General features: G+C 38.1%; 1 protein-coding gene across 3 annotated transcripts in view; it reads left to right on the forward strand.

Annotated features, from left to right (window-relative positions):
• The window catches only part of LOC136448324 (AN1-type zinc finger protein 4-like), a 40,786-nt gene extending 36,447 nt beyond the window's left edge, over positions 1–4,339 (forward strand). For all 3 annotated transcript variants that reach the window (XM_066447728.1, XM_066447726.1, XM_066447727.1), the window contains 2 exons: positions 166–286; positions 2,891–4,339. In XM_066447728.1, coding sequence (XP_066303825.1) covers positions 166–286; positions 2,891–3,026 — 257 coding nt within the window. In that variant the 3' untranslated portion in view covers positions 3,027–4,339. The remainder of the gene's footprint in view (positions 1–165; positions 287–2,890) is intronic.
• Positions 4,340–10,716: the final 6,377 nt, after the last annotated feature.

Here is a 10,716-nt window from a genome sequence, read left to right on the forward strand (position 1 = left end):
GGTATTAAATTAACAACATGGTATTGAATTAACAATGTAGGTGAAAACATTGCCAAGAAGATAATCTATGGTATTGCAGATATGCATACTTGTAGCTTTTTGGCTGGAATGAAAGATCTCACACAATGCATGGGTTTTCTAAAACTAAGCTCTGTTCTTCTGCAGTATCCCCCATTCACCGACTGCCCCCTGTGAAGCCCCCACAGCTGCATACCAAGAAAAAGTCTGGTAAGAGGTGCTTCCTGTGTGGCAAGAAGACAGGACTTGCCACAAGCTATCAATGCAGGTTAGTACCACAGTCTGCTTTCATGTAGTTGTAGTTAAAACCAAATACTTATTTGTTAGAACTACAATGAGGAATGTCTTGTCACTATAGACAATAAACTAAGGTAGTTTTTGGTCGGTCCCCCGAAAGTGCGAAATGGACGAAATGGAACGAACTAAAACATATGTAACATTATTAAATGAAATACCAGTAGATAGCGAAATATAAGGAACGTTGTAACATTCACAGTAGACCGGAACAGGAAGCAAATACATAATATAACGTGTTTTATTTCTTGAATCGATTTGATAATATTAAATACTAGTACAACGTTTTTGCCGCGTTTGTGTGGCTAGATTCTTCCCTGAAAATGGGAGCGCCGCGTTCAAAGAGCACGGCTGCTCTTCCTTGATTTTATCAACTATCTGCAAATGAACTGCTGCAAATAGCAGGGAAAACGAGCAAACGGAAGTGAGTATCGAAGTAAGGACTAGATTATACAGGAGTTGGTGGTAACATTGCATCTCATAATTCACCAAGAGGGCATGAGGCAAGCGTAATTTCATTATTTATACAGCGTGTTTGCGTGTAGTGTGAACTGTGAAATACATGTCCTGCTCGTTTACACCCTCCCTTTGTTTTGTCATGAACAAGGAAGCAGAAATGTCTCCAGAGGTAGTTCTCAGTCCAAGTCCGTGATTGAATGGAGTGTGAAATGTCACATTGGTGACGCAGCGCAGAGCTGCATTTGCATATCATTAACGGAGGGGTCCATTCTCCGACAGCCGACCAGCCGAACAATTGGTTGTATAAAAATCGTTGTTGCGGAGATATGCATATGCTACTTTCTAGTTATGGACTAAAACCGTATGTAAATAAAACTTGGAAGTCGGAGTTTGATTCAACCTGTCGGTAGCATGCCCACGTGCACAGTTCCGATGCGCTGGCAACATTGGCGGTTCATTTGCATGCGGGGCTCCATTTGCAACACGCAAACACGCTGTATAAGTAGTAAAATTACGCTTGCCTCATGCCCTCTTGGTGAATTATGAGATGCAATGTTACCACCAACTTCTGTATAATCTAGTCCTTACTTCGATACTCAGTTCCGTTTTCTCGTTTTCCCTGCTATTTGCAGCAGTTCATTTGCAGATCGTTGGTAAAATCAATGTAGAGCGACCAAGCTCTTTGCACGCGGCGCCCCCATTTTCAGGGAAGAATCTAGCCACACAAAGCGGCAAAACGTTGTATTTACTATCATCAAACAGATTCAAGGAATAAAACATGTTATATTATGTATTTGCTTCCTTTTCCCGTCTACTGTGAATGTTACAACGTTCCTTATAATTCGCTATCTACTGGTATTTCATTTCATAATGTTACATATGTTTTAGTTCGTTCCATTTCATTCCATTTCGTTCCATTTCGCACTTTCGGGGACCCGTTTTTGGTGATGCCTCCGAGACAAGGTATTTTTACAGTATTTCTATCACTCTAATTCAAGAAGCTTTGGATGTACCTGTATGATATTCAGTTTTGTGGGTAGTTGTCTGTAAAACAAAGGGCAAACATGATTTCGGCTCCCCCTTTCATTGGTACAGCAGAAAGACATCCAGTTTTGATATTTATTTATTTAAGGCTAGCTCTTTGTATTGTAATAGCCTCAGGCTAGTTGGGCAGCCCTGGCTGTGTGTCCAAAACAGCCAGTTTTGATATCTCATGTTCTGGACATGCTTTGATCATGATTCTTTGGTCACAAATAGCACTTGGGCTATAGAAGAAGTGATATAGATTTGGGCACCCTAGGAGTTTTTTGGCAAACTACATGGTCCCATTCTTTTATCTATGAGATTTTAAAACTTTGGAAGAGGATAAGTCAAGAAGGCTAGATATATTTTTTACGATTTTTGGCGTGTTGGTAGCTTAGTTGGAGATTGACTTAATTAGATGCTACCTAGCAGGTATTCCATAGTACTACGGCATGACTTCTGGTATCTGGTATCTCGTGTTCTGGACATGCTATGGTCATGATTATTTATCATCAATTATGCAAATGTAGACCTTATTTAGATGATTAATGTGAAAACACTATAATACCATAGTGGTCAATGACAGTATTTTCCTACTTGCGGCATTTTGAAGTTAACTTAATGTGTGAATCTATCCTTGGCTTGGGTAGTCTGTTCCAACAGTGAGAAGCCAAATCAGGGCTCGAAATACTGGGTGCATGTGCACCTGTGTGCACCCAAACTTGGAGCTGTGCACCTAATTTTTGACTGGGTGCACTAGTGCACCTAGATATGTTTGTAGGCTATAGGGTAGAGGTACTATCTTACACTCGCATACAAAACATTCTTGAAATTCGAGTATCTGAAAAAGTAATATAACCTTCGTTGTACTTTGTTTGATGCAAATACTTGTTTTAAATTTGAAGTTAGTTGTAGAATTGCAGATTGAAGTTCTTAAGAGCGTTAAACTTAAACATGTTTTGCTGACATTCAGCTTTATTCTATGTGGTGCACCCAAAATTCTTTAACAAGTGTACCTATGTCCAAAAATGAATTTCGAGCCCTGCAAATGACAAAATTGTAACTTGTTTTATGTTCATGTTTTCTATCCCTCCAGATGTGGCAACAACTTCTGTGCTACACACCGCTATGCTGAGGCCCATGACTGTACCTATGACTACAAAGCTGCTGGTCGCAAATACTTGGAGCAAGCCAACCCTGTAGTTAGTGCTCCCAAGTTGCCAAAAATCTGAGTTCCCAAGCCATAGACATTTAAGTACATTTTGGGAACCAGGGAGACTTGTGCTTTCAGCAGAGTTGTGTAGAGCAAGAGAAAGACCTGTTGTGTGGGTGCAATGTGATGTGTAGGTTGGCATGCACAGTGATACTCTGATTACGTTATTTTGCACATACAAACAACATATTTTTAAGAGCGAAGCTCAAGACTCATATTCCCGTTGATACAATAATTTTCAAAATGAATCAAACATCTTTGTTAGACTGCTGTGACTATATCAAAGGGTAGATGTTGGCTTGTAAGATGAACACACTTTTTGTTTTCTGTATGTAAAATGATCCAGTATTGGGAAAAAATAGGTAAATTTGGACTTACTATCAAAATGGTAGACCAGAAAGTTTGGAATAGGAAGCTGTTTGGACAATGTGCTCTGAAGGTGATGGTTTTTGCATCACTGTGTCAGCTGATTTAGATTACACATACATAGCATTGTTACCTTACTGAACAGTCTATTTTTCTCCAGTTCAACTGATAATGCATTGTGAGTTCCAGTCTTCCTGAGTGTATTTTAATGGTACTCTCGAGCATCAACTACTCTGAGTGGGTTGTTCCAAACTTTTTAAAGATTTTATATGAAACATATCTTTTATAGCATGTTTGGATTGAAAGCAAGTTGATAAATGTTGGTTCCTCAATAATTATACTGTATGTATGTTGCTGTTTTTGTTGTTGTTTACAGCAATAATGTGTAATGTTTTGTGTTAGATGGAAGATATCTGTACCTCATGTGGTCATATACTTTTCCCAAGGAAAGCACAATTAGCAAGTTACATGTAGAACATGCAGATTGAATGTTGATGTGCCTTTTGCTGTTCAATGGTTGTTATGAATTCCAGTGATTTTCATCTTCATTTGAAAACCTATTTTCTCATGTGCTTGTTGAATACATAGTCAAAAAGCCTATAATCTAAAAACTCTGTTAATCTCCTTGCATCCATATATCCAGAATGTGAAGTTTGCCAAATTGTTTCAAGAACGTGTACATGTTGTATTAATCTGATCCCTATTACTTTTGCCCTCCCACAGTATTGTTTGAAACGAGTTTGGATTTAAATTGGCCAGATTTACACATTGTTCACTCTTTACTTACTATATTATATTATACAAAATTCAGTACTTCTCTTGCAAATTGTCAATCCCTCTTTTTAAACCGTTACAAATATACTAGTACTCTGGATGGTAGGATGAAGGAATTGTGACTTATGTATACTTATCAAACTGTGCACATGAATCGTGTCAAGAATAGAATCAAGTCCCTTTGATAACCGAGCTTTGTACTGGAGTCTCATATTGAAGGTGATTTAAGGCTGATTCCCACCACTTTCCACTAGTTACATGTATATGCCCTCCTCCCGTTGTGAGAAAAAGGAGGTCAATGTATCTTTGACTGTAATGTTAAGGGAGCACACCCCAGTTTATTTGGAGTTTCAATTGATTGAAGGCTGCGCACCCTCAAGTCTAGGTATTGTCTCTTCCAGGGAGTTTCTCCGAAGTAAATCAACTGTGTATGGGGTGAAAGTCTATCCCTTCCGCTACAAGACCAACTGAGTTTTGTTTCTTCAACCTCTCTAATTTTGGTAAATCAGAAGAAAAGAACATAATTTTCACGTCAAAAATGATGAGCAAATTTTGGCATTTTCGCGCAGGATAAAACTCGTAGAAAAAAATTTTGAGGTAGAAACGACTGATGTTGTTAGAAAGAGAAAAACCTAGCATTTAATCGAGCCAATCATAAAGAAAATTCTAGTACTTGAATTTCTTAAATCATCCACGGCGCAAGGCATGTCAACATCACCCACAGAACGCAACTAAGGTCAGTCTCGGGTCAGGGGACACCTCACAATCAACGTGGATGGATATCCGGAAATACAGCTCGGACCGAAACGCAATTTTCACCAAAAAACACACCAATTCATACGCTTTTCAGTCATGCTAGTATCTAATATCAGTTCGAAGCACATTATGAGAAATGTGAACTCAAACCCAGCCCCTCGAAACCCTTTCGTCACTTTTTTGTCGCGACACTATCATGGACGGTTATAAAGTTAGTTTATAAACGGATTGTGAATCACCTTGAAATCAATAATATATTATATGCGCATCAATATGGATTTCGAAAAAAATACTCGACATATATGGCACTCTTGCAACTTGTTGACAAAATCACCACATCCTTAGAAAATAACGAATACACGATAGGAATATTTCTTGACCTTTCCAAAGCATTCGATACAGTAGATCACAACATACTTCTCAACAAACTATTCACCTATGGATTTACCGACTCTGCCCTTCGTTGGCTAAAAGACTACTTAACTAACAGAAAACAGTTCGTCTCTAATAGAAATAATATTTCCTCCCAAAATGTCTTAACATGTGGCGTACCACAAGGATCCATTCTTGGTCCCCTCTTGTTTTTAATTTATGTTAACGACTTGGCATCAGTATCAAATAAATTATTTGCTCTGTTATTTGCAGATGATACAAACTTATTTATGTCCCACAAAAACTTTGACACGTTAGTAACATCTATGAATAATGAATTGTATAAGATAAATCAATGGTTCAAGGCAAATAAATTGTCCCTTAACGTAAAAAAAACTAATTTTATTATCTTTGTAGGAAGGAACAAGAAATACGATAAAGAAAAGGCTAGGATCTATATTAATGACAATGCTATCAATCAAGTAAGTCACACCCGTTTTTTAGGCGTAATTATAGACGAGAAACTTTCATGGAAGAACCAAATTGATTTTGTTTGCAAAAAAATTTCCAAAAACATAGGCATCATTAGAAAAGTCAAATCTTTGCTGTCACGAAACATATTTATGGTTCTTTATTACAGTTTGATTTACCCTTATCTAACTTATTGCAACATAATTTGGGGTAGTACGTACACAACATCCATCAATCCTGTTTACCTCCTTCAAAAGCGCTTTGTACGAATAGCAGCCAATGCGTCATTCACAGCACACACAGCAGCTCTGTTTCGTGATTTAAATGTTATGACTGTATTTGACATCAATAAATTTCAAATTGCCTTATTTGTCCATAAAATTGTCCATAATAGCTCTTCCCTACCTGAACAATACAAAGGTCTTTTAAATTTCAACTCAGATATCCATCACCACTATACGAGACAACATAATCTTTTAAGATCAATTAAGACAAAAACTACTCAAAAACAACATACAATAATGTTTAGAGGCCCCACCGTATGGAACAATCTCATCCAAATTCTACAGTCCTGCTCGTCTTTACCTAGTTTCAAAAAACTTTTAAAGATAGATGTCATAGAACATCCAAGTATTACTTTCTCCTGATTTGTTTGTTTTCCTTGTTTTCCACTTTTCATTTGGTATCTGATGACAAAATAATTCATATGATTGTTATTTTTGTATAATTTTGACCTATTTCTTTATAAATTGTTACTCATTATAATACTTATTATGTTTACAACTCATAATTTACTTTGTAGTTCCTCTTCTTTTCATTTGTTTCATTAGGATTTATGTTAAAATTCCAATTTCTTCTTTCGTTAGTTTTTCTTAGTTTCGATGATATATAATTTTGTAAAAATCCCATTTGAGTAGTTTAGGGGAGGCCCCCGAAAAGCCGTATAGGCTTCTGGCCTCTCCTGCATGTATTCTTTACTCTATTTCTCTTTGTTTTTTTATATTGTACATATGCAAAGAAACAATAAACAAACAAACGGTCATAGTCTATTTGCCATCCCATAGAGCCCCATTGTGAACCTGAAAATTCTGGAACCACCAAAGTTTTTTTGACCGATTACGTCGTCAAATTAGCATAAATTATGAATATTAAATCATGAAAGTTACATTTAATTACATATGATGTTATACATGTAGGAAACCTAGTGTGGTTGAGCAAGAAAACCTAAGAAATATCATTGTTTTTAAGACAAACTAGTGATTTTTGCATAAAATGCCTGTCAGAAACCCGTTGCCATGGGAACACTCAAAATGATAAATTTAAACCGGTATCACGAAATTGTTGCCAACTAAATTTTAGGAAAAGCCACCAAGTTTGGTAGTCATAGCATATGTCGTTCGGCAGTTATAGGATGTCAAAGTTGGCACGGGCATTTTTAGCCCCCCCAGTCTAGATAGGGTTACGTCGATGAAGATTAGACATCCAGGTAATAAGATACGCCAAAAAGCAATTACTCAAACAACTGGATATGATTTTGGAAACGGTCAGACGTTTCAAGTAGCATCCACTACTTTTCGTCAGTGACTGTGAGCAAGATCAGTTGAACAGCAGGTTTATAACCACGAACTATGAATTGATATGCAAATAAGGAGAAGACAAATTTTTAGATAGTCCAATTGTAGATAGGGTTAAGGCAATTATGCAGATTTACGCTAATTATGTAAATAAAAAAAATGCCCAACATTTACAATTTGGAATCCGGCAGCTTCTATGTGCTGGGGACCTATGCTATCCATAAATATCATAAAACTTTGGTGGTTCCAAAATTTCCGGGTTCATTGTGTTGGCAAATAGACTATCATGGACGGTCGCGGAAAACTTGGGTGTGCACCGTTAATCCAGCTGCAACGTCAGAAGTTTTATAGCAGTGCAGACTGTGCAGTGTGCATGTTCTATGTTGATGATTTGAATACTTACAGGAAAAGCCATGCTTTAGACTTGGATGGATTGCAACTTAAGACTCCTTACAGATCCTACACTTCCTACTTCATTTTCTTGAGTATATGAAATGGCAAATGAAAGTATATGGCTGTTTGAGTCTGGATTGCACAGTTTCAAAGATGTGATCTACCATTTTGTGCATCTTAACCTCAATGGAACGTTCCAAAGATGTCTGGTCATCCATTAACCCTTAATTAGAATGACTTATATAACGTTATACTACATTCATATCTTTGTTGTTATAGTTCACTAGCTCACTATGGTTAAGTCCAGTTTTACCCTTCAGCCTAATTAACTGATCCCCCGACTTTCATGTGTTGTACAAGTTTACTGAGTGGTTATTTCCTAAAATTTTTGGCAAAGAGTGAAGCTCCATATCAAGCAGACATCTCCAAGCCATATTGGTTTTACAAAAAGCCTTCAGATATTAATATATTGATATAATAAGGACTTCTGAATTATGTCACCTTCAAGTCCCGTGTGGGCCCTCAGCTGCAGGATACACATTTTCCTGACATATTTGGTATCTATGTATTCAGCAGTACTTACTCTACAACACTGCAGTGTGACCACAGGTACAAATATGATAGAAAAAATATTTTATCAATATCTTCAAAATGTTTACAAAAATCACAGGAATGGAATATTCACAAGCATCTAGCTATGTACTGGAAATCTGCACCACTATGGTCACACTGCTATCGGTCTGTAAATTTTGTCTACTTTCCAAAGAGGTACTAGTAATTTTTGACACAAAATGATATTATGTGGGGGCCCACAAGCGAGATGAGAATAACATGTTAAAAATCAAACTATTACCATCTCAAGAGGTGAAATATGATCTCTTTGTTGGGATAAGTGAACAATACAGCTAATCAAGGTGTTTACATAGCACCCTGGCGGCAGGGCGGTAGACTACCGGGGGAGAACAATAGCCAGTTCTCGGCTTGTTCACATCTTACCTGGCAGAACTTGGTATGTGCTAGACAATGGTTGGCTTGGGTTTAGAAACAATAAACATTGTTCTGTGTTAGCTCTTTTTGAAGGGAGGTTAAACTTAAAATTGAAAAGTCTACTATACTATGCTCAATATACCCCAAAGCCAAGTTCTCGCGTGTTTTGCATAAGTCCTTCAAAGTTCAGGTCTCTCCCGTCATTTGTAACCTGGGCCGTTCTGATGGCTACTCGCCTGATGATTGAATTAATCAATTGGAAGGTCACAACATGTGACATAAGGTCTCGGCATTACCTATTCGAATGATCAGTATGAACAAGGTGGCTATGGTATGAACATAGTTTTTCGATCTGGCTTTCCTGCGGATGGATTAAAAGGAATTTCCCGACGAATTCGAGGGAATCCACGAGATAGTGAGCTTTGAGTGTAGAAAATACATAGCCTCTACCAGGCTCCGCGGATCGCTGGGAAAATAGTAGAAATCGGCCAAATAGAGTGAATAGTATGCCAGGGGTACTCCGCTATACAGGGAAGCTCGAATTGCAGATTGGACCCTCTCTCCATAACCAACTCCCTTGGCACACTATTCACTCTATAAGGCCAATTTCTACTACTTTTCCAGCCATCCCGCGGGGCCTGGTAGAGGCTAGAAAATACATAGTATCAGACCTTCGTCAGTGCACGGAAGGCTATTGGCTCTGAAACTATGTCATGTATGTCAGATCCTGCAAAAAAGTCTGGCTTCCAGGATATGTAATAAATGACCTTTTTTTTAAAAGGGGACGGGATAATGAACAACGATAACATCAAAATGTAACATTATCTGTTGAACAAGTTAACTAAACACTCACAATCGCAAAAGTACCGGGGTCGAGCACCGAATGTGCCCTCATCGCTAGACTTCCAGTGACGAAGTTTTGTCATATCTGGGCGTCCAGCAATGAGGCGACTTCGTTACTGGACAACTCCGAATTATCACTGGAAACCGAGAGATGAGAGTACGTGCAACAATCCAGTTTAACGCCTGCTGGTCCCCCACGCACGAGAGTTAGACGTGCCTTCACTGAAATTCTGATTAATCTACAGTCGGTACTCTATAGTCTTTATCTTCCGTTTACCCAAGCTTTTCCTAGTTTTGGGGTGGAGGGCGGGCCTCTAGGAGCACGATTTTGTCTATTAAACAAACCTCCTTGGATCTTCCAACTTAGCTAAAAGAGGTTTTTGTGGGACGTTTATTTTTATCAAAAGGCACCATGACAACAAGGAGCCTCCTTGATGATAATATATTCTTCCCCTAAGTTCTGGAATAAAAGTCGATCATCAAAACAAACAAAACCGGCATCACACCCAGAAAAACATGGCGGTTATCAGACTATAGGGTACTCCCTGGTTACATTAGGTTTTCTTTTATATGATTCACTGTAATAGGTTTTATGTCAGGCTATATGTAATGAAGATGGTCACATTTGACAAAACAATGGAACAGTGTGTAATGTTGATATATGAGCATCACACAAATTAGAAAAACTCCTAGACACAGGGAATCATTTGTCAACTATAATACACATCCAGCACCGTTTCCAGACAGCCAAACATTTCACACTCCACAGGATACCAGGTATCACCTCACCTGGTCCACTGGCACCCCTCCTGTAATGTTTTCACACTGGGCAGGTAGGTAGCAATTATCAAACAATAGGAGAAATCTGGAAAATTCAGGGTTAAAGGTTGTATCCATGCGTTGCTAAGGTGGCCAACGCCCAAATGGCAAGGGGGTCCTGAATTGGACTTAACTGAGCTGAGAGAGTGAAATATATGTTTTGTCATGTTCTCCCTCTCCTTCCAAATCATCAAAATGTATTTAAGTTCATATCTTTGGGCCAAATAATTCATGTAAATGATATTTTTTTAGGCTTTTTTTGTCATTTTTAGACGAAAATGTATATTCTGCGCTCCTGCGCCCTGGCATTTCAATTTCAATTTATTTCGACTGAATGACCTGAAATTCGGCATA

The sequence above is a fragment of the Branchiostoma lanceolatum genome, chromosome 14, assembly GCF_035083965.1.
Source record: "Branchiostoma lanceolatum isolate klBraLanc5 chromosome 14, klBraLanc5.hap2, whole genome shotgun sequence".
NCBI lineage: Eukaryota > Metazoa > Chordata > Leptocardii > Amphioxiformes > Branchiostomatidae > Branchiostoma > Branchiostoma lanceolatum.